The 24,755-nt window shown below is 42.7% G+C and overlaps 1 protein-coding gene across 1 annotated transcript in view; it reads right to left on the reverse strand.

Annotated features, from left to right (window-relative positions):
* Positions 1 to 22,610, reverse strand: part of SDHC (succinate dehydrogenase complex subunit C) — a 35,786-nt gene extending 13,176 nt beyond the window's left edge. Inside the window, exons 1-4 of the mRNA XM_049634620.1 lie at positions 22,566 to 22,610; positions 16,998 to 17,054; positions 15,530 to 15,631; positions 5,853 to 5,914 (exon numbers count right to left, since the gene is read on the reverse strand). Of these exons, the coding sequence (XP_049490577.1) occupies positions 5,853 to 5,914; positions 15,530 to 15,631; positions 16,998 to 17,054; positions 22,566 to 22,585 (241 nt within the window). The 5' untranslated portion in view covers positions 22,586 to 22,610. The remainder of the gene's footprint in view (positions 1 to 5,852; positions 5,915 to 15,529; positions 15,632 to 16,997; positions 17,055 to 22,565) is intronic.
* Positions 22,611 to 24,755: the final 2,145 nt, after the last annotated feature.

Genomic DNA, 24,755 nt, shown 5'->3' on the forward strand with positions numbered 1-24,755 from the left:
CAGTGGCTTTGTTTTCCTAATTTACGTTGTTAGCTGTTAGAGGAGCCCCCCCTCGGGCACTGAGGTCATTGGAGGAGAGGCTATCACCAGCTTCCTGGTATACTAGGCATCAGAGGGGAATTTGGGAAATCGCATATTTGGTTTCCTCTCATATATTTTTTTCACTTGTAATGAGGAAAGCTTTGGCCAAAGTCACTTTTGACTGAATTAACTGATTGATATTCCTTGTTCAAAGACGTGCTATGGTAAGAAATATATATTTGGTCTCTCCCCCTAGTTCCTGGCACACCAGTCCTGACACCTTTGGAACTTCTAGAGTGGGAAGAGTGTCTTGGGATGACCGGTGGCTGGGGGCCCCTAGACAGCTTCAGGACGGGGGCTAGTTGCCAGAAAGACCCAGGCAGGGATGGAGGGTTGGAACTTCCATCCCCGCCCCCCACATCTCTGCAAAGGAGTGGCTGGCGCTTGAGCTAATCCCCAATGGCCAATAACGTGATCAATCCTGCCTAGGTGAGAAACCTCCATAAAACCCCCCGAACGACAGGTTTTGAGCTGCTTTCAAGTTGTTGAACACATCAGGTGCAGAAAGGGTGGTGTTAGAAAAACCCACAGGCCGACCATGGTGACGCTTAGGGCAAAGCAGCAAACCTAACTTGATACCTAAGCTAACTGCAGTTTCAACTTCCCAGCAGTGTAACCAGTCAACGCGGAATTTCCTGGTCAATCTGAGCAAATTTACCGATAGGAAATTTACTGATAGATACCTTCCATGCCCCTCAGGAGGGCAACCTTGCCTAAACAATGCATTCCTTGCTAATAAATTCCTTTCCTTTTTTTTTTTTTGAAGATTTTATTTCGGGGGCGTCTGGGTGGCAGACGGTTAAGCATCTGACTCTTGATCTCAGCTCAGGTCATGATCTCACTGTTCGTGGGTTCAAGCCCCACATCCGGCTCTGTGCTGACAGTGCGGAGCCTGCTTGGGATTCTCTATCGCACTATCTCTCTGTCCCTCCCCTGCTCGCTCTCTCTCTCTTTTCTCTCTCAAAATAAATAAATAAACTTAAAAACATGTTAAGATTTTATTTTTAACTAATCACTATACCCAATGTGGGGCTCAAACTCACAACGCCAAGATTGAAAGTCACATGATCCACCCACTCAACCAGCCAGGAGCCCCTCTTTTTTTTTTTTTTTAATGCCTTCTCTCTACCTTTAAAAACCTTTCTTTTGTTTAGCTCAGCAGAGCATCTCCTTGCTAAAAGGGATGCTGCCCAATTCATGAATCAATTCATAAAGCCAATCAGATCCTCATTTTTACTCAGCTGAACTTTGGTGTTACTTTAAATATACCAGAGAGGGCATGGGAGCTCCACGCACACTGACAGCCCCCCAGTCCACCCCTATATGTTGTCCTACATTCCTCTTCCATTTGGCTCTTCTGAGGGGCATCCTTCATTTAAAAAAATCACTAAATGTAAGTAAAGTGTTTTCAGGAGTTCTGATGAGCCGTTCTAGCAAATTATCAAGGGAGGGGTCACGAAGACTCTGATTTACAGCCAGAACCTTCTATCTAGTGTTTAATTCCCACAATCCTAACTAGGCATTAATACAAGCAGGAAAGGAAGTGAGCCTATATAGCACCTGGTTAGTGACACATCGGGAACCGAACACAGATCTGTCCTACTCCCAAAGTTTACTCTTGTTACTTTGTCTCCTCTGCCTCGGTGACTAGGATTCCTAACACATTCGAGAATCAATGACTAATGTCCCATCTCATGACAAGCCCAGAAGAAAAAAGCAGTCATTTTCAAGTTCCATTAGTTACTTTAGAAATCTGTAAGGCCTTTGGCTTTTCTAGAAAAGAAACGGACTGCCTGAGCAGAAGGCTTGTGTATGCATTCAGGCAATCTCTCACTGAAGGTCTCTGACCTGACCCGTATTTCCTAACAACCCCAGACCTTCAGGACCATTCCCACACCCCTCTGAGGTCACTGTAAACTTCATTTGCAGTCGCAATTCCTCTGAATACCTGCTATTTTGCACCCGCCCGGGCTTCTGCTAAACTCATGGGGTTTCCGGTGGTGTTGCCGCATCCTGACTGCCTCCCCCAGCCTCACTCTTGCTGCAGCTTCCGCTACCTGCCACTCTCAAGGGACTGACCTGATCGCATCAAGACTGTTATACCATCCGTCACTACGAAAAGCCATGAGTGTTTTACTCCCTACAGCATCTAAGCAATGGAAGAGTATTTACTGGCCATCTCTTCCCATATTTTAAAGGATTGTTTACGAAGTCCCTTTGCAATAAATTCTATTTTAAAGTCAAACTAGCGTCATCACACTTTTCGGTTCAACATGCTTTTCACAATTTACATATTGGCTGCAAAATCTCTACAGTGGATTTGTCCCAGCCAGCCTGTCCTATTACTGGAATGAGAACAGGAACTTTTCTTTCTTTTCTTTTCTTTCTTTTTTCTTTTCTTTTCTTTTCTTTTCTTTCTCTCTCTCTCTTTCTCTCTCTCTCTCTCTCTCTTTCTTTCTTTCTTTCTTTCATGTAAAGCTCTATGCTCAATGCGGGGTTTGAACTCACAACCCCAAGATCAAGAGTCAAGTGCTCTACTGACCGAGCCAGCCAGGCACCCCGAAAACAGGAAACTTTTATGACTTCCAAAGATCTACAGGATCAAGTTCCAACTTGTCCACATGGCAGTCAAGGTCCTTCACTGTCTAGCACATTTTCCAGCCTTACCTTCTGCCACTTCTCCCGTAAACACTACTCTCAAACAACCAGACCCAGTCATCACCATCCAGTGACTCTGGACGCTTCGCAACCCCTAGGCCATAAGGTAGTTTCTCTGTGGGAATGTCCTCCTCTACCACCTCTTAATGAACTCTCCTCCTCATCCTTCTCTCAAGCTCTCCAACTCCTTCACAGATGGTCTCTCCTCAGGGACCCCATATTTCTATTAAAAAGTTATTGCAGAGCATTATATATATTTATTAATCTTACTCCTTAGACTCCTCTGCCCTTGAGGGTAGGGGCCATTACTATCACTATTTAATGTCTAATGCAAGCAGGAGATGAACTAGAAGGCAGGAAAAATGAACATTTCTGAAATGACCACTATGAGCAAAATGACTTAGATGGTTGTATTCATTTAGTAAACAGAGATCTACTAAGCACCTACTGCGTGTCTGCCAGGGGGTATGGAGGGTAAAGAAGGTACATGCAGTCCCCACTCTCTGTAGAGTTAGCAGTCTAATAAAAGAGACAGATTTATAAAAAGTAAGCAAACAAAAGAATTACAAATATGTAATAAAAGCTCTGAAAGAGGCGACCAGTGCAATAAGAACTATGAAGGAACAGTGCTGGAAACAGAAAATTAACAAAAGAACTAGAACTGGAAACTCCTTAATTACAGATGGTGGTAGGCAAAGTACTTTTTTTTTTTTTTTTTTTTTTTTTTGGGGGGGGGGGGGGGGGGGGGAGAGAGGGAGAGAGGGAGGGAGGGAGGGAGGGAGGGAGGGAGGGAGGGAGGAAGGGAGGGAGAGGGAGAGAGAGAGAAAATAAATGAAATAAATGAATCCCAAACAGCCTCCACACTCAACACGGAGCCCGATGTGGGGCTTGATCCCATGACCCTGGGATCATGACCTGATGATTCTGGTCAATGCAATCATGCAATGATTCTGGGGTGAGAAAGGCTTTTGCTCAAAGGAATTCAAAGACCAGTGTGGCCAGAGCACAGGAAGCAAGGGGAGGCAAGGCCAGACGAGGCAGGGCACTTTATGCCACGGTGGAGATTTGAATTTTAATCTAAGCGCAAAGGCAAATGCAGTGATAGGGTGACTCTAAGTGTGACACGATTCAATTTATTTTCATAAGGTTTTGTTTCTCCTGCTGTTAAGTGAAGAACAGACTGGAGGAGAGCCACAAGAATGCAAAGATCACAGATGCTGGGACTGACTTCATTTCAGGCCAAATTCACCATCTGGTCCAATGCACTTCCTCTTCTAAGAGACCGCTGCCATTAAATTTATCATATTTCTCATTCCTGTTTTTGTAAGTCAACATCCAGAGTGGTTTCTTGAAATCCCATCAATGTGGGAGAGGCATTAATAAGATGCTCATTTTAACAAGGAATAAAACTGAGGTTTAGAGAGCTGACCGGGTTGCCTACGTCACCCACCTATTGAAAATAGGTTCCCTTCCAGTTTTGAATGGACCTTCAGCATTTGAGGGAAACAGGAGAACTACTACCATATACACAACAGCCACTACGTTCCATCCTGGAATCAGGGGAGAACGTTAGGGATAAACTGGATACGTGCTGATGAATACAAGGTCTTTCAAGGGGGTAAAGATAGGAAAGAAGTAAGTTACTGCTAAGTACGGTTGTGAAAAAAATATGTATCACTGTTAGCTATGTTTGGCAAACGAATATTTTTTAATTAGTATGGTCTATGAAAGAGTCAACATCCTTTGTCTCATTCAGTGGTGATAAATACACTGAGATGAAAAGGGAAACTAAAGCCTGATAAACTGCTCTTGTTCTTTCAATGATTTTTAGGATTAAATTTGCTCATCAACACCACCAAACTAAGCATAAAGAATCAATCTAGCAATTATAAGATTCAAAGTAGGCAGAAAGAAAGTAACTGTGAATTTACAGCTAGCATAACCTAATCTTGAAGTCTGTTATATTATTTTCAGTCCAAGTGGGTTAAAAACCGGAAACTATACACAGATTCCGAGACAATAGCAATCATCCTTCTACCTGGATTCCATCATCCCTTTACCAACCAAAGGAATGATAAGTAGGGATGATAATATCCGATCTTAGGTAGGAGTTCCTATCCCTACTTGATTACCAACAAAACAAATCTGACTTTGAATGGCAAAGACATGGCATTAGCTAATTTCTGCCAATGTCTTAGCAGCAGCTGCCTAAATACAGGGTCCCTACACTTGAGCCAGCAGTCCCGCTGATGAGCACTTCTGTAAAAACACAGTCTACAGGAGTCCAGGGGGGCGGTACCTGAAGAACATCACAGAAAACAAAAATATGTCCATATTTCCTGTACCAGCCAGGGAAAAATTTAAAATACAGCTGATCCTCTTGTGAAGTATCTCTCTATTGTAGAAAGATGCATCAGATCCCAAAACCTGATTAAAATCTGCATCCTTCCTGCCTATAATACACCTGACTACCTGAAATGGATGCACTAAGACCAGCATACAATTCATACCACGTAAGTAAATAAATAGACATTCTGGGCCGTAAACCAAGATTTTGCGAGACTGGAGAAGGACTTGGTTTTTTGGGCCTAATCAATTCTAGGTGATACAGAATGGGTGCTAAAGCTGAGTTTCTGGAAGAATAAGGTTGATGACTAATCTCGGACGGTGTTTGGTCAATGTGTAGTCGGCCCACACATCTCTATGACATTTCTACCTCTGTTCTCTGTAATTTCAATAAATATATAATAGTGTGCTAGGGATAGGAGCGCCTAGGTGGCTCAGTCGGTGAAGTGTCCGACTCTTGATTTCAGCTGAGGTCTTGATCTCAGGGTCGTGAGTTCAAGCCCCATATTGGGCTCCTCGCTGGGTGTGAAGCTTACTAAAAACCAAACAAACAAAACACCTGGCTAAGGAAAGAACATAAGCTTACTGGGAACTCATGATGAATTGTTAAAGGAACAAATGAACAATAAGCTTAAATGGACTCGTCGTTTTCTCTAAATCAAGTTGCTGATTTGCACAGGAGGGGGTGCTAAGAGACACAGAAACAGCAAAGTTCTTCAAAGTGCGTGTGCCGGTGTGCACGTATGTGTAAATACACGTGTCCATACCTGCGCTCAAGGCCATACCAGTACCACGGTGGCAAATGGACATCGCCATGGGAAGCGACCAACTGCAAAGAAATACACAAAGGCAATTAAAATAAGGAAAATATGACACAATAGAGAGTTCATTTTAAAAAAAAATTTTTTTAATGTTTATTTATTTTTGAGAGAGAGAGACAGAGAGAAAGAGAGGGACAGAGCTCAAGAGGGGAAGGGCCAGAGACAGAGGGAGACACAGAATCTGAAACAGGCTCCAGGCTCTGAACTATCAGCACAGAGCCCCATGCGGGGCTCGAACTCACGAACTGCAAGATCATGACCCGAGCCGAAGTCGGACGCTCAACCGAGTGAGCCACCCAGGGACCCCAATACACAGTCCATTTTGGCGAAGAGAAGATAAACTACTTGGATATAGGCACTATTTACATATAAAAACGAAAACAGCTTTTGCATTCTTGTTTCCACTTTCTAGTGTGAATACATGAAAACTGATTTATTTCAGGAGAAGCATCCCTCCCTTTCACCAGAAGGAAACTCCTCCTTTCCTAAGAAGGAACAATATGGGTGGGTCAAAGACGCCAATTAAAGTTGCATCAAGTTAGAAAATAATCACTAGACTACAACCACCTGGGTCTTCCCTTGTTCTAGTCATAAGATTGGAGGAAAGGGAAAACCAAGTGAGTTTTGTTTATCTAGTTTCACAGAACACACAGTCACCCCTGAACTCGTACTGTATGCCCGTAAATATTCCAACTGAGCATACCATTTACTCCCTGATAAATTACCTATCCCAAATTTTTAAATCCAATTTTCCTGGATTTAGTGTATGTTTCCTAATCCACGGTAGTTTTGAAATACTTTGTCATCAAACCCCTTTCTAAATCACGCTCTGAATCATTAATCTGCCAAAGCGTTTCCACAGAAGGACAACTAACACTGCTATACTCTGGACCTGGTTCTCATGCTCGAGAGAATTGGTTAGTGAAATGGAAAGAACAGAAGTCTTTGGATAAAGTGAACGTTCACCCTAGAAAGTCAGCTTAGATAGGAAATGCTGAGCCTACTCAGACCATATTTTCAACACTCTAGAGGGAAGGTACCCAAGCAAGTTGAAAAAAATCTCAAAAAGAAATTCTAACTATGTAATGAAAATGGTCACAGTAAGAAAGGAGTAACGTCCAAAGAAACCGAAAAAACTGGCTAGACACCAGTCTGCTTAACTCAGACTTAACAGGATAAATATAAAAGGCGGAAGAAGAGCCACATAACAAAGGACAAGCAGAGAACAATGACATAATTTGGTTAGATAAATCAGGAGACTAAAACCCAGAATGAGCTGAGGCTTGCAAAAATGTCAAGGACAACAAAAAGGGGCTTTTAAAATTGTATTCAGGGAAAGAAAGCCTCCTAACCGGGATGGACAATTTTATGTTAATAGATGACAGAGTACAAAGCAGATTGCTCAACTATTTTATTTGTCAAAGAGCATGATTATCAGACTGAAAAAGACAGAACAAATATTGATTTGAGAGAACTGAAAAAAACAGAGGTGGGGAAATTGTAAGACACTGCTTAGCATTCCGAATGCACTTAGGGCCCATGGCCAGTGAATGAAATCCCATGACTGAAAGAGCTACCCGATAAAACATGAGCACTGCTCTGGTATTTAGACATACTGGAGTGGAAAATGGGAGTGATAGGAGAAACTGCTGAAGTCAAATGTTACCCTAATTTTCAAAAATGGTTAAAACCATAGCCTGGGTTAGCTTAGTGCTGAGTAGGTAAAGGAGATTTTATTTCCCAAACAACCACAGTCCTAGTTCCAGTTTCACGTGACCTTCCAGAATCTTGTCACTCCTTATAACTCCTTGTAACTCAGGCAAGTAAGTGTTTAGCCCTTTGAACCTTCACGACTGACTCCCTCAAGAAACAGAATGTAGCAGAATGGACATTGCGTGACTTCCAGAACACACTCTCTCCTGCTAAGAGGAAGCCCAAATAGCCTATGCAGAGAGATCACGGAGAAAGACTCAGGTGGGGAGAAAATGATGGTGCCTTTAGAAGCCAAAATCAACCCAAGACACAGGAGTGAATGGATCTTCAGATTAATTCAGCCCCGGCCTTTGTGTTTTCTAGCTGAGGCCTAAATATCACAAAGACAAATCATTTCCACGATTTCCTGTTCACACATTAAGTAAGAGTCTAGTATAGAAAATCAAGATTGTTTTAATTCATTTACAGAAAAGATAATCACTAAGAGCCACTAAAATTTTCCCTTAGGAAAATTTTTTTTCAGGACATGAGATCCCTTTGAACACAGATGATATCTTATTCATCTCTGTATTTCCAACTCCTAAAAGAGTATCAAGCACACTGAACAATCAACAAATACTTGATTTGAAACGTATTCATTTTATTTCCTTTTTGGACTGTTAATAGAACGCTAATCAAGGAAAAGCTAGAGACCTAGGATATATGAGTTTCAGCATGTGACTTAACAACCGTGCTGCAAATAATACCATCGACAAAGTAAACGACATTTCTCCAAGGAAGATATACAAATGGCCAGTTAGTATACGAAAAGATGCTCAAAGTCACTAATCATTGGGGAGACACAAATCAAAATCACAACGAGATACCTATTGTTAAAAACAATAAAGAATGAGCGTTGGTGAGGATGTAGAAAAATTGGAACCCTCAGGCAGTGTTGGTGGGAACATAAACCAGCGCAGCTCCTGTAGGAAACAGTATGGCGGGTTCCGCAAGAAATTAAATCATTACCATATGTCCTGGCGGTTCAATTTCTGGATATAGGCCTACAAGAACTGACAGCAGGGATTCAAAGAGGTATCTGTACACCGATGCTCACTGCAGCATTATTCCCAATAGCCAAAAGGTAGAAGCCACACAAATGTCCGTGGACAGATGAATGGATAAGCAAAATGCAATGTATACATACACCAAAGCATCTGTTCAGCCTTAGAAAGGAACGGAATTCGGACACATTCTACAATATGGATGAACCTAGAAGACATTGTGCCAAGTGAAAGAAGCCAAGCACAAGAGGACAAACATTGTATGATTCCATTTCACAAGGCACCCAGAGTAGTCTAATTTACAGAGACAGAAACTCAGTGGTTAGGGGTTGGGGCTGGCGGCAGAGAATGGGAATTATTGCTTAATGAGTATGGAGTTTCAATTTAGGAATATAAAAGGATTCTGGAGATGGATAGTGGTGATGGTTTGTACAACAATGGTGAAGACATTTAATGCCACTGAACTGTATATTTAAAAATAGTCAAAATGACAAGTTTTGTGTATTATGCATATTTTACCACAATAAAAAAAATGTTAAAAAAGAAGACAACCCAATTAAACAAATGAGCGTAGGATTTGAATATTCCTTTCTCCAGAGAAGACATACAAATGGCCAATAAGCACATGAAAATCAATAAATGGATGTTGGAGAAAAAGTGTGCTTGGATTTATTTCACATGACTCAAGGTAAAACCAGAGCCACTGGATAGAAGATATAAGTTGTAGCAACTTCTGCAGTGCGTGGGTGGCTCAGCCATCAGACGTTGGCTGGGATCATGATCTCATGGTTTGTGGGTTTGAGCCCTGCGTCGGGCTCTCTGCTGTCAGTGCCCTGTCTCCCTCTCTCTCTGCCCCTCCACTGCTCACTCTCTCCCTCTCAAAAATAAACATAAAAAATTTAAAAATATAATAATAAGTTGCAGCAACTTCAATAAAAGAAGGGTCTTTCTGATAAACAAAGAAATGCCCAAACTGGAAAAGGGCGGTAGGGAGTTCCTTGTATGCTAGAGGGGTATAAGCCCAGGCAGAGACAACCATGTGAAAATAACGCAGAAGAGATTCACTCATCAGGTACAACCGTGACTTTTAAACTTCTTTTCTGGTTTTTTTTGGTGAGCAGCACCTTTCTTAAAATGCAAAAACCCAATACAGTGAAACCTTGGATTGCGAGTAACTTATTCTGCGAGTGTTCCGCAAGACGAGTAAACATTTCCAGTAAATTTTAACTTCATAAACGAGCGATGTCTTGCAATACGAGTAGTATGTGACGTGGAACATCACATGATCCCCAAATGAGACAACGGTTCCTCTCTCTCTCTCTCTCTCTGAAGGATCGTGAGTGATAGTCTCCCATGCTCAGATGCTCAGTCTCAGGCCATGGTGTTTGGCAGAAATCGGTAATTTTTTTCAGATTGTTGGAAGGTGCCCACACTGGCACCACTGTATTTTTTGTCACTTCAAAGCACCTATGGGCAGTCCTTTGCTTTTCCATCCAGGAGTAAGCTTAGGAATGCTTTGCTTCATTCTAGGTCAGGCTGCCTGCCGATATAGACCTTTTCCTCTGCTGCCTTATTGCCAGTTACGTTAAATACAGAACATGACAAGAGTTTATTAATACTGTACTGTAGGGGCGCCCAGGTGGCTCAGTCGGTTGAGTGTCCGACTTCGGCTCAGGTCATGATCTCACAGTTCGTGAGTTCGAGCCCCACACCTGAGCTGTCTGTGCTGACAGCTCAGAGCCTGGAACCTGCTTCAGATTGTGTGTCTCCCTCTCTTTCTGCCCCATCCCCACTCATGCTCTGTCTCTCTCTGTCTTAAACATAAATAAAACATTAAAAGAAAAATTTAAAAAAAAATACTGTACTGTAGCCAAAATCCATTGGTGATAGTGAAAGACGTCCTACACAGTAACCCACCTCTCTCTTGTCTCCCTCCCACCAGCCATGAAGGTTTGGAAAGGAAAAGTGCAGGTTAGTTTATTTTTCTTTATACTTTGTATTTTCTTTATTATTTGGTATTATGTTACAGTATTATAATCATTTCTTTATGAATATTTTTGGGTGGGGGCACCTGGGTGGCTCAGTCGGTTGGGCGGCCGACTTCACGGTCCGTGCGTTCGAGCCCCGTGTCAGGCTCTGTGCTGACAGCTCAGAGCCTGGAGCCTGTTTCAGATTCTGTGTCTCCCTCTCTCTGACCCTCCCCCGTTCATGCTCTGTCTCTGCCTCAAAAATAAATAAACATTAAAAAAAAAAAATCTGAATATTTTTGGGCTGTAGAACAAATCATCTGAGCTTCCATTATTTCTTATTGAGAAATCTGCTTTGATATACAAGTGTTTTGGATTACAAGCATGTGTCTGGAACAAATTATGCTTGTAAACCAAGGTTTTACTGTATATAAAACAGATCAAAGTGAAGTTGCTTTGGTTACCCAGGGCCGGGGCCCACAGTGCAATCTGCATGTTGGCCAGCCACACACAACTACCCACAGAAGCTTAGTGGAATATCCAAAGTCCCAAGGAACATTCTTAAAACAGTGAGGTTGGGGCTCCTGGCTGGCTCAGTCAGTAGAGTGGGAGACCCTTGATCCTGGGGCTGTGAGTTCGAGCCCCACATTGGGTGTATAGATTCCTTAAAAAATAAAATCTTAGGGGTGCCTGGGTGGCTCAGTCGGTTGGGCATCCGACTTCGGCTCACGGTCCATGAGTTCGAGCCCTGCATCGGGCTCTGGGCTGACAGCTCAGAGCCTGGAGCCTGTTTCGGATTCTGTGTCTCCCTCTCTCTCTGACCCTCCCCTGCTCATGCTCTGTCTCTGTCTCATAAATAAATGTTAAAAAAAAATTTTTTTTTTTAATAAAAAAATAAATAAAATCTTAAAAAACAAAAACAGAAAACACCAATGAGGTTGATGAGGAAATTAAATGTTATGGCCCCTTTCATCTCTAAGTTTCAACCCTAAGTTTTAAAAAGTTTTCTAACATCCTTTTCAGTGGCTCTTGTTCTCCTGATAACTTAAGCCCTGTATACGCTTTTGCTTTGATAAATTGATGCAATTTAGTGAAATAAATAATACTTCATAAAGTGCTACCTTGACCATTTACTCCCTCCCATGCCTCCTCCAAAAAACTCTAAAGAAGTTAGTAATAGAAAATATGATTCCATAAAACATAAATCAGACATCTTTCCTGGACATATCACCTTGGAAACAGCCCCATGCTCTCTGATGCTTTTTTCCCCCCACAAGTATGTCTAGAAGGTAGTGAAAGACTCAGCCACCAGCTTACAAACATTCGTTACGTGACCCAAGCAAAAAGGCCAGGGCTTTAAATACAGATTCAGAGTAATTTGAGAAGTTCTTCATCATTATCATTTTTCCCCAAATATTTTCTCTCTTAAAAGTTCCACCAAGTTGCAAGGCTTAAGATCACCTATTAGTCTCCTTCTGTTTTAGAATGCCCAATTTCTGCAATCAGAATTATTTCTGGAATCTGGCTTGGAAAAAATCTGAAGGGTTGTGGTATTTGCGGAGGTGGTAAAGAAACGGCCAGGCTCCCTGGCGGGAACCCAAGTAGAGAGGGTAGCGGGGCTCCAGCTGCTTTGCTGCATGAACTGGAAAGGAGCAGACCTAGAAGGGTTTTTCTTTGAAGACACCAGCTTACCAGTTATCGATGCGACTTCCGAGGACAACGGATGAACAGCTACAGATGCACCTGTGTTTATGTATACACTCACACCTACACGGACACCTGCATTTGCATCCACACATATCCTAGCTCTGTCTACTGAAAAGGCCCTACAAGCAATGACATCCTGGTAGCAATGAGCACATCTAGCACCCAGATCTTGATTTCGCAGGAGCCTTCTTGAAGCACTCCCACCGGCTAAGTGTGGGACAATCTGAACATCAAAATAAAGGAGAGTAACAGTGTAACCCTTTAGGCAGAATAGGCACTGGGAAATAAGAACTATGTACCTACACTGTCTCTCTTCCTGGTTCTTGACACAGAGCTCCTAAAACCCTTATCAACTCCTTAGAGATAGGAGGGCTAGGAACATCTTTTGTTCTAATATTTGGTCTTCCACCCTGATTCCTGACACACAGTTCCTAAATCCCTTGGAATTTCCTGGGCGGTAAGAGCGTCCTTTGCTCTAATGAGGTGACTCTGGGTGGGGGCTGGTTACCACAGAAAGACCAAGCCACGGTTAGAAATGTGGAACTTTCAGGTCCACTCCCTCTTTTTCCAGGGAGGGAAGAGGGGCTAGGGATTGAGTTAATGATTGATCATGCCTACGTGATGAAGCCTCCGCAGAAATCCCAAAAGTAAATGGTTCAGTGTCTCCAGGTTGGTAAACACAACCACATGTCACGAAGGTGGTGTACCTCAACTCCACGGGGACAGAAGCTCCTGTGCTCAGAACTTTTCTGGACGTAGAGGTGCGTCAAAGGGTACCTCATGGTTGACCTGTGTCATGTGTAGTACCCTTTATGACGAACTAGTAAATGTTAAGTAAATGTTTCCAGGTTCTGAGAGCAATTCTAGCAAATGATTGAACCTAAGGAGGGGGTAGAGAGAACTCTTGATTTATAGCTGGTCAGTCAAAAGTACAGGACTTGCCAACAGGCGTCTGAAGTGGGGGACAGCCTGTGGGACCGAGCCCCTAACCTGTAGGCTCTGCACTAACTCCAGACAGTAAGCGTCATGACTGAATTCCTGGATACCCAACTGGTATCCACAGAGATGGAAAACTGGTTGGTGTGGGAAAAACCTCCACACATTCGATGTCAGAAGTATCAAGAGCAGAGAGGAAACGAGGTTGTTCTTCCTTTAGTTGGTGTCATCACAGTAGAAAAGAGTTTTTCCTTTTGGGATTCCTGGAGTCTGCACCGATAAAGTATGCTTCATCCTATTAATTTATTTATTACAAATAAATCTAGAAGGGATGATGGAATTAGAAAAATTACAATCTGGCAACCGTCACAGTAATAACTCATTGTAATAACTAATAAATGTTGATGATAAGTACCATCAACATGGTGGTAAAAGTCTCCCCACAAAATAATGATCAATTATAAGCACACTATCTTTATTCATTAACTTTACAGAGAAACCGAAGCAGACACATTTATTTATTAATGTGTATTTATTTTTGTGAGAGCGAGCACGCACGCACTCTCAAGTGGAGGAGGGCAGAGAGAAAGAGAGGGAGACACAGAATCCGAAGCAGACTCCAGGGTCCGAGTTGTCCACACAGAGCCCAACGTGGGGCTCGAACTCACAAGCCGTGAGATCGTGACCTGAGCTGAAGTTGGACGCTCAACCAACTGAACCACCCAGGTGCCCCTGGTGATATAACTTTTATCATTAGTTAAAATGTGTCTGCTTAGGGCACCTGGCTGGTTCAGTTGGTTGAACGTCCGACTTCGGCTCCAGTCGTGATTTCATGGCTCGTGAGTTCGAGCCCTGTGTCGGGCTCACTGCTGTCAGCATGGAGTCTGCTTTGGATCCTTCGTCCCCCTCTTTCTCTCCCTTTCCCTGCTCACGATATCTCAAAAATAAACAAACATTAAAAAAAAAAAAAAGAAAGTTGACATCACCAGTAACAGGATAAATCATCATCATGTTTATCCCTGGCCCCACACACTGAGAAGAGCACAGCATGACGTTAGAGGCATTCCTGCCAAGAACATCAGGCAAACAACCCAAGCTGAGGAACATTCTAAAAATGTTAAGGTCATAAAAGATAAGGTAAGACTCTTTCCTTACCGAAGGAGATTAAAGAGTTAAAGAGATAACTAAATGCACTACATGATCCTGGGTTGGATCTTGGACCTATAAGGGACAATATTAGGACAACTGACAACACTTGAATGAGATCTGACGATTAAATGGTAACAGAGGGTCAAAGTTGACTTTCTGACTGTGATGGCTGTACTACAGAGTGTCCCTGAACTTATGAAACATGCACTCAAGTATTAAGCCTACTTGAGTAATGAGTAATGATCCTCCTAAAGATGTCCGCATTCTAATCCCTGAGACCTGTGAGTATTTTACCTTAAATGGCAGAGGAGAATTAACAGTTGCATATGAAATTGAGTTTGCTAATAAACTCACCTTGAGCTAAACAGACTAGCCCGGATTATCTGGATGGTACCAACATAATCACAAAGGTCCTTAAAAGTGGAAGAGGCTGGCAGAAGGGAATCAGAGAAGAAATGTGACAATGGAAGTAGGGCAGAAGTGGTGGGAGAAGAATGTCACCCATCACTGCTGGTTTTAAAGATGGAGGGAGGAGGCCACAAGCCAAGGAATTCGAAGTAGCCTCTGGACACTAGAAAAGGCAAGGAAACAGATTCTTCACTTGAGCCTCCAGAAGAGAAGGCAGCCCTCCCAACACCTTAATTCTAACCCAGTGAGACCTGTCAGACTTCCGCCCCACAGAGCTGTAAGATAACAAATGTGCTGTCTTAAGCCACAGAGTTTATGATCACTTGTTACAGCAGCACAAGAGCTAACACAGGAGTAATGGGACACGATCATCTCTGCACTTGATCTTAAATCACTTGGACATGTTCACAAATCGGGAATGTGCACAACAGTATGCAGGAATTGAGTGTATTGTTTTTGCAACATCTATATGAATTTGAAATCATTTCAAAATACTGGTTTTCGACTGATAGAAATTACATTTTGACTTGCCATTTTCCAAATGGTAGTTCTTCAGGATAGATTACCCTCTAAGGCCGGAAGGCAAAAAACAGTCGTCTTCTTATAAAAAAGGCCTGAGCGAAATAATCAGGGGCGCAATGGCCCAACCTCCAGGACCTTCACCCATTACCTCTAGATTCCCTGGTTCCAGAGCGCTCACCTGTAGATAGTGATATGAGGAGACAGAGGACGGTTTAAACCAGCGTTCTTATTCCAGAACCTCTCCATCTCTTCTTTGGCTGTGGTTCCCAAAGGAACAGCACTAAAATAAAACCAGAAGATGGAAGACTTTAAAATGATTAGAAATATACTTGTCTCAAGATTCTACATAACAAAAAGTTAAAATAAAAAAAGCTAAGCTGGGCTGGAGGAACCCATTGTATAAAGAAAACATGTCTGTCCAATCCTCTTATCTTTGTGCCAAGTTTGACTCAGTTGTTAACAACCTCAATCACCCAAGGAAGTCCTAGCAGAGGAAAACTCTTCGTTCCAATTCCCCACCACGCAGGTCCTGCCACAGAAGCTCTGCTTCTTTCGTGCCAGGCAGCAGAGCAAGTACAACATTTCAAAATCATTTATATAAATGGATCATCCTTTCCCGAGGGCACGGGTGTGGTCTCATACATCAGCACCACCTGCTCTCATCTGGTTTGTCAAGACTCCCTTTCACATCCTCAAAAATCAAGACCTCAGCACCTCTGAACAGTTTCTTGGGTTTCCCTTGTCAATGGGGTGGATGGAAGCTAAGTGTTGAACAGCTATGTCCAATAATTTATTACATGCCTGTATTAAATACATTCCATCCCCCTCAAGAAAATATAACCTATGCACAGATGACCCATTAATTATAAAAAAAGAAAAAACCCAATAACTTCATAGTGGAAAAATACCTAGCAGACATTCCATTATTCAAATGATCAAAGTTAAAATCACTGACAATGGGACAAATGGCATCACATGCCCTTGATGTGAATATAACCAGGAATATAACATACTTACCTATTACTCCTGCCCAAAATGGGTAACCTGACTCTAATCATAGCAAAGAATCATACAAGCCCAACCTGAAAGGCATTCTACAAAACAACTGGCCCGTATTCTTCAAAAACGTCAGTAACGGGGTGCCTTGGGTGGCTCAGTTGGTTAAGCATCTGACTTTGGCTTAGGTCATGGTATTGTAGTTCGTGAGTTCAAGCCCCGCGTCGGGCTCTGTGCTGACAGCTTGGAACCTGGAGCCTGCTTCGGATTCTGTGTCTCCCTTCTCTCTCTGCCCTTCCCCTGACACTCTCTCTCTCTCTCTCTCTCTCTCAAAAATGAATAAACTTAAAAAAAATTTTTTCTTACATAAAAAATAAAAAAAATAAAATACATAGAGCTCTAAGTAAACATAGCAAATGTCTTCCAACTTTTCTGAAAGTATATTTCCCAAATTTAAAATTTAATATTCTAATCCTTCCTTCTTCTACTACCAGATGAGAAAAATAGTGACCACAATCACTAAATTTTCAGCCAACCATCTACAACTATTTTCTTCCACACATACCCCCCAAATCTAAACAACAACCCACTGCTGTTCCCGAAGGAAAAAATGTTAAGTCATAATAGCCTCCACAAATTTAGAAACTTACTTTCTGATACAGAGCTGAGGACTAAGGTGGGCACGGAGGCAATGACGGCCAACCTGTCTGCAAGATAAGAGAAGAAGGAGTCAATGGAGGGCACCTGGCTGGCTCAGTCAGTGGAGCATGTGACCCTTGATCTTGGGGTTGTAAGTTCAAGTCCAATGTTGGGTGTAGAGATTGCTTAAAAATAAAATCTTAAAAAGAAAAGAGAGAGAGAATAAAGAGCAACACACATTTCGAGATCAATTTCAGTTTATCAAGTTCTCTATTTTTGTACCATATTAGACTTAGGAGAGGAAAAATTAAGAATAAGATGAAAACAATGACAGTATCACTGTCCTTGAAATGATTTTTTAGTTGGAAAGCTACAACTTTAAATAACTTGAGAATAGTCACAAATGCAACCTACAAATGCAAAATAAAGTTTTAGCCCAACACAAATAATACAAGGTAAAAGAATAATGAGCGTTGGTAACGTTCAACAGAGAAATATAGAATGTGATTTATTTTTAAGTGAGGTTTTAAAGGAGGTCATGGTTAAAGATAGGGGTTGGGGCGCCTGGGTGGCTCAGGTGGTTGAGCATCCAACTTCATCTCAGGTCATGATCTCGCAGTTTGTGAGTCTGGGCCCGGCTCAGGCTCACTGCTGTCAGCGCACAAAGTCAGCTCCGGATCCTCTGTCTCCCTCGTTCTCTGTCCCTCCCCCACTCACACTCTCTCCCAAAAATAAAAATTAAATGTTAAAAAAAATTTTTAGAGAAAAAAAAGATTGGGGTAAAGAAGAAGAACAAGAATACAGCTCAGTTAACTGCTGCAAAGGGAGGAATTAAGAAGGCTGAAGAATAAGGGGTTTGTAGAAAGAGGGTCTTAAACATTAAGCTGTCATTTTAGGAACTACCATCAAGTTCCCGACAACACAGATGAATTTCAAGTCAAAAAGTCTGTAATAGGGGCGCCCGGGTGGCTCAGTTAAGCACCTGACTCTTCATCTCAACTCAGGTCTTGATCTCAGGGTCCTGAGTTCAAACACTGCATTCACAGAGTCTACTTTAAAAAAAAAAAAAAAAAAAAAGTCTCTAATAGTGCAAAAAGTACGGGAACGCAAAGATTTCATGGACCACGTGAAGAGTTGCACCAAGACGATACACAAGTTTTCTACTAAAAAGTTGCTATTTTCGAAATGCATCAAAACAGTACCAGAACTGCTCCTCAAGCCTAAAACTAAGATGTGCCTGGGCATTCTATGTAAAGAGAGTTTAACTGATCCAGAGAGCACACACGAACTGAAAAATACGACCACTAGGCCCCTCTATTCACATTATCATATCAAATCTTTCCAGAAGTATTTAAGAAAGGTATCAGAGTGAAGCGCTGGGATTAAAATGAAAAATATGTTGCTTCCACAAAAGTTTACTGTAGATCCCCTATGCGCAAGGCACCGTGGGGAAATAAAATCGCACTGAGGTCCGACGACCTTGTAAAAAAGCTCACAGTGTCCATCACACCATCGGTATTAGAGACACAAACGTTTCAAAATCCCTCTGCTTGACACTAGGACAGTGGAAGGGTACGCTATTTGAAGGTAAAATAATCCAGCCAACACTTCCTTCAGCTCCTCTCTCTCTCCAGCCCTGGAGACGAGAGGTGAATGCAGACATTGTGTACCCCAGGCTCCCAGAAGGAAGTGGGAACAAATCTCTTTAATCAATTGAAGTAATTGTGGTTCTGAAGTTCGCAGGACATGCATTCCGCACACCAGGCTAGGTCCAGTCACTCGGCTGCCCAGCAAGAGTTTGCAGATGTGGGCTGGAATCTACAGCACTCTGTCTAATGCTATTGTTTCCCAGACAAATACCAACGTAAGCTTTCCACAAGGCCCTCACAGAAACTAGGTGCGCAAAGTCCGTAGCCTTATCTGAAACAGGACCAAAGTAGGTATCGATCCTCGCCTTTTGTGGGAAACCAGGAACTCTGGCAAGTTCCACCAAGGAACTTGGCGTTCTGTGTTATGGCCAAAAAGTAATCGTACTTTGTTTTCTTTTTAATGAACAAGCCAGAACTTACCATTCTAGTTAGCACTGTCCCTTTCTAAATGCATTATACATGTGTACCCAAAAAATGTAATCGCTGTTCAAATCATTTGTGAAACTCTTCTCTGGACTGGGGTGACAACAGCGACACAGGAAGAATATTAAAGTAAAAACTGGAATTCCGGTTCTGCATAAATCATGTAACTTTAGGGGACCACTGAGCTTCAGCTTCTTTATTTGTAAAATGGGACTGAAAAGACCTACCTAATTGGTTGCTGGGAGGATTACGTAAGAAAATGGCCAGAAAATCATTCTCCAAACTGCAATTCGGCCCACATGTATAAGATACGACCAGTATTTCACTGGTTTCCCCCAAGGTCTTTAGAATTCACATCACATTCTTTTTAAAACCATCAGTGGTGATAAAAAGATTCATCTGCTGAAAATGGATTTGACTTTTGGGGGGGGAAAAAAAGTTATTCAAAGCCAAGTCTATGCGATCAAACTAAATAAAACCATTTTTGGTCCAAAACAAGATGCGACTATAATATAATGAGTTTCTCTTATATGACCTCTAAACTTGATCTGATGGTACGCCAAAAAGTTTCAGAAATATCTGGGGTAAGAGCAACACTAAAATAGATGTATAACCTCAAAGAACAGGATGAAGAGAAATCACTTAAAGACAAAAATTCTGATTCATGACTGTTAGCCCCCACCCACTCCCAAACGACAACAGAAGTCATCCTTGATTTTTTTTCTCTCACCCCCATATATACGTGAGGCATCACCCAGTCCTATCAGTGCTATCCAGGACTTCAGTCCATTGTTTTAGTCCTTATCCTCTCCATTTCTCACAAAGAGAACTGTAAGAGGAGCTCCTGAACTGATCTCCCTACCATCAGTCTCTTCCCAGTCATTCAATATTACCAGAGCTAACTTACTGAAAAATAAAGCTGATTTCACTGGTCTTCTGCCCAAAGTCTTTTAAGAGTTCCCCGTTGCTTGTAGTGTAAGGTCCACACCGTAGCCAAACAAGGCCCTTCTCAACACGGCCCACTCCAACTCTCTGGACCCATTCTCCTCCAAATTCCCATCAGCCCCTTATATGCCTGCCACGCTGCGTATTGCACTACACCCAGACAGAGCAAGCCCTCTTAGGACTATGTGCCCTCACTCATGCTCTTCTCTGATTGGAACCTCCCTCACGGTCTGATTAGACTCATCCTTGATGAAAACCCAACAACTCCTGGATGGCAACTTCAGTTTCTTTCGCCTTACTTGCTGCCCCTGCCATGCCTCACACCGCTTCTTCGTATCTCTATAGCAACACATATTATGGTGCTTAATAATTAATCTATTTATCGCCTCTACTAGACTTTGAGCTCCTCAAGGATAAGACTGGAATGCTCTGTGTCTATAACACCTATGATAATGTCTGACACGTAGAAGAGGCTCAAAAAAAAAAAAGGTTTGTAAATGAGGTATGCTTATTTTAAGAAGCAGCCTTATATATTTAAAGTTAAGCCTTATTTTTAGAGGGTTTCACAGGTAGTATTTTATATGATGAGCAACGTGCACATAGTTAACAACTCTTGGCGATTTTGTGCCTAAGCGGCATGAACTTTATTAGACAGAAGCCTAGCTGTTCTTTGCTTAGTTCTCCATCTCCGTCTTGGCTTTGGCAAATCATTCCTTGACTAAATGCCAATGGCGTTGCATTACTCGGCTGGTTATTCATTCCTGGCTAGTCTGTGAACTGTTTAGGGAATATACAAAATATAGAGCACTATTTAAAAGCCATGATGTACGGTACTTTGGAAACTAATCATTTTTAGTTAGCCAATTAGCCAACATTAAAAATGTTTAGCCAATAATTCTTTTAAGCGGGCCCAAGTTATTACTATTTTCACTCACAAATGAGGATTGATGACCTTGACTTGTCCAAAATAAATGGAACTAGTGACACTAGAACTAGAATCTAGCTCCTAGCATTTCTTAGAAGGTATTTTTCTTTGAGGCTAAGTTAGCACGTTATAAACAGTTCCAAATCCCTCTAGTGAAATGGAATTAGACTCAGAATTTCAATCAGAAAAAGAAATTGTTGTTGTTGTTTTTAATTCCCTATGCCCCCTCCTAAGAAATCCCTTGTGAAAAAAGAAGAGAGAGGCGCCCTTCCCATGAGCTTCAGATTAATACTAATGAAAAAGAAGTCTATTTCTTGGCATTGAATCCTAGTGCTGACAGTCGTACACATCTCAAAATGATACTGTCTGGACATATTTACTGAGTATGATCACTGTCACCTTGCAAACAATAATCCTGAAACTCCTAAAACGAACTGTTTAGAACCAACATGATCATTTCAAGCTAAACATTAATTCTACCAAAAGGCCCCCGACATCCACCAAAATACATCAAGGATTCAAAATCATTCAGTTACGGTAAAACTACCTGGAATAAAGAGTGCAGTTCTGGCAAGACTGGGGCTGGCAACACCTTAGGAAAAAAAGATACATTTGGAAATGAGAGGGAAGGAGGAAAATGATGGATTAAGATACCCCACTCCTGATCTCAACTCCGAAAGGAATCGTTCTGTCACAGAGAAAAACTAAATAAAGTCCCTCTATTTTTACACTGGGTGTACTGCTGTGGAAAGAGAAATAAGAAGGCATTTGGGGAAATCAGGAATTAAATCTCAACGACATTAAAACTAACTTTCCATAACAAATAGTTTCCAAAAATAGGCCTGGCACGAAACTATGCTGGGATTTGTACCGGGAGTGTCTAAAGTCACTCGAGTTGCCGCGCCTAGAAAGGCTCTGAGTGGAGAATGAGGTCTAGACAGTGGACGGGACAGAATAGAAGAAAATCTAGGATACTTCTCCGGGCGGCGAATGACCTTGTATAGAAAAACTGAGACATCCACTCCCTACCCCACATAGAAAGATAAACTGAAACTGAATTCCCTGGGCTGCTTTAGGACAGTAGAGCGACCGCTATGGGCGCTATTTCTAATCGCCGGCGCGGTAGGGATCCAGGACTCCTGTCCCCTCCCCCAGGGGCCCGTTAGGAACTCAGTGTCCACTCGTTGCCAGCAACTAGTGTCTGCAGGAGTTCGAAGCAAATGCAAAGTACACCAAGATCTCTCTTCCCGAGGCCCGAATAAGAGCTCGAAGTCGTACGACCGACGGTCCGCTGACCTCGAAGTCCTAACTATTTACTCTCTCGGAGCGTGGCTCTGGGTGCAGCCCCGAACGCAACCTGAGGGGGAAAGTATTGAAGCTGGGGGAAGGAGAAGGGGCGACAGCCGCGCGACTCCTCGGTAAGGAGTTCAGGAGGAGATAACGGGCCCGTGACCCCGGGGACCGGAGCAGCTGGGGGGGAGGGAAGGGGCCCTAGGACGCCAGGGCGCGCGACCTGCGCACCCACGGGCCCTTCCCCCGCCCCGGGACGGTGCAAACAGTCGTCAGCAAGACAGGAGGGGCAGCGCAGGCCTCCCCAGGGCCGCGGACACAGACCCCCAGCCCCGGGATAAAGTCACCTCAACAGGAGCGCAGCCATCTTGAGTTCCGGCCTGGACGGAAGTGACGCACAACGTCTCCGCCACTTGGGGGCGGGGCTATATCACGTGACGCCTCCGGCTCTTTAAAAGGCTCGCAGCGGTCCGCCTCAGCGTTGTTCACGCTTGATTTTTTCTGGTTTTGTGTGTGTGCACGGCTTCCCTCGGCTGGCTTCTGCTAGAATTTGCCAGGGGGTCGGCAGAAATGGCGCTGACTCAGACTCTGCGGTCTGCGTTTCACCTGTGAACATATTCATTTTGCTTCGCACCACTGAACTTCTGACTTGCCCTGATTCTTCACCAGGGACTCCAGAATAGTTTCGCTCTCCCTCTTTCCCAGGTAGGCCGGCCGAGACTCCCAGGGAAACGGGCTCCATCCGTTCTGATGGGAAGCTCCACAACAGAGTACAGAGAACACGAGTTGAGGCCCAAGTTGAGGAAGGATCGTGAGAACTACGTAGACCACCATCCCAAGGCCTGGGAGCCTCGTCTAACCACCTGGATCAGCTCTGTGCCCACAATTCCTGGGCTTGAACTGCCGCCTGAGCTGGACGCCCACTAGCCAAATACAACACTCCTTTGTTCCTTGTTTCAAGACTGTGTGGGTGACGCCCACAGCCAGAAGAACCTGGAGTGGGGGAGAACTCGCTTTGATTTATACACACACACACACACACACACACACACACACACATATGGTTTTGAGGAACCCAAGCACTGCAATCAATTGCAGAGCATTTGTGACTTAAGGAAGAAAAAGGGAGACAGGAATAGAAAATTGAAAAAGTTCTTGAGTCTTTTTGCGGGCGAGGGCGGGGCAAAGAGAAGTGAAGGAGACAGCCTAGAGCAACTCCTATTCTACAATAAAACATTCAGCTAACATTACTATTCAGATCACATTTATATTTAGCACTCCTGCACTTTCAGGATTTAAATAGCACAAATTCACTTATCTCTGCATCAAATGAAAATCCTGTTGTGCATTTCTATAATACTTGACAAAGAAAGCACTTTTATAGACTTTTGGACTGTTCAGAGACCTTAGCGGCTCTCTAACTTTAGTTTCTATTCAGTGCAGGGATCTCCTATAAAACATTGATGGCCACTCATCTTCAGCACTCTTAACACATTCGGTAAAGGTTCCCTCAAAACACAAGTTTTTTTTTTTTTTTTTTTTGTTTTTTTTTTTTTTTAGTAAACTGCTTAATCATTAGAAAGTTGTTACATTCAAATAAAGTTTTCTGGGGAGCCTGGCTGGATTAGTCAGTGTAGCATATGACCCTTGATCTCAGGGTTGTGATTTCGAGCCCCACATGGGTGTAGCGATTACTTACAAGTAAAATCTTTAAAAAAATAAAATACAGTTTTCTGCTATTGAACTTCCAGTCATTGGGGTGCCCGAGTAGCTCAGTCAGTTAAGCGTCCTACCCTTGATTTTGGCTCAGAGAGTGATCTCACAGTTCATGGGTTTGAGCCCAGGATTGGACTCTGCACTGACAGCACAGGAGCCTGTTTGGGATTCTCTCTCTACCCCTCCTCTACTCACTCATGTGTGCACACAGAATAACAATAAATAATAATTAATTATATATATAATGAATTTATTTAAAGAGCTAAGTAAAGGAGGCATATACATATATGCCTCTATATATATATATATATATATATATATATATATATATATAAACTTTTTGTAGAGGATGTGAAAGTGCTTCAGGGGATTCAAAAACACAAACGTAATTGTCCTCAAGCAGCTTATGCCTTAGCAGGATCAGTAAGTAAATACAACAAAGAAAGTAGCAACCCCGTGAAAGAGGTATAGGTAAAGGGGTGGATGAAAGCAGAAAGTGGGTCATTTGCAGCTGGGGAGACGTGGTTAGGGAGGTGTAATTGACTACAACATCCTGTGGTTAGGGAGGTGTAATTGACTACAACATCCCCTGAACATTTACTGATAATTTTGCCTGTGGAGTTTATGATCAAGTCCCACATTTAGAGTTCCACAGTTCAAATCCAATACTAATCATGGAACCCTCCATCTCCTGTGTTAAGGAGATGACCGGTAGGTACCAGGAGCCTGTGGCTTTACAGGTGAACCTGCAGTGGTCCCAATCGCAGGAAAACAGTGGCCTCTTCCCTCAAATTAACCTGTAGGGCTCACAACTGATTGAA

This window comes from Panthera uncia, chromosome F1 (genome assembly GCF_023721935.1).
Source record: "Panthera uncia isolate 11264 chromosome F1, Puncia_PCG_1.0, whole genome shotgun sequence".
Taxonomy (NCBI): domain Eukaryota; kingdom Metazoa; phylum Chordata; class Mammalia; order Carnivora; family Felidae; genus Panthera; species Panthera uncia.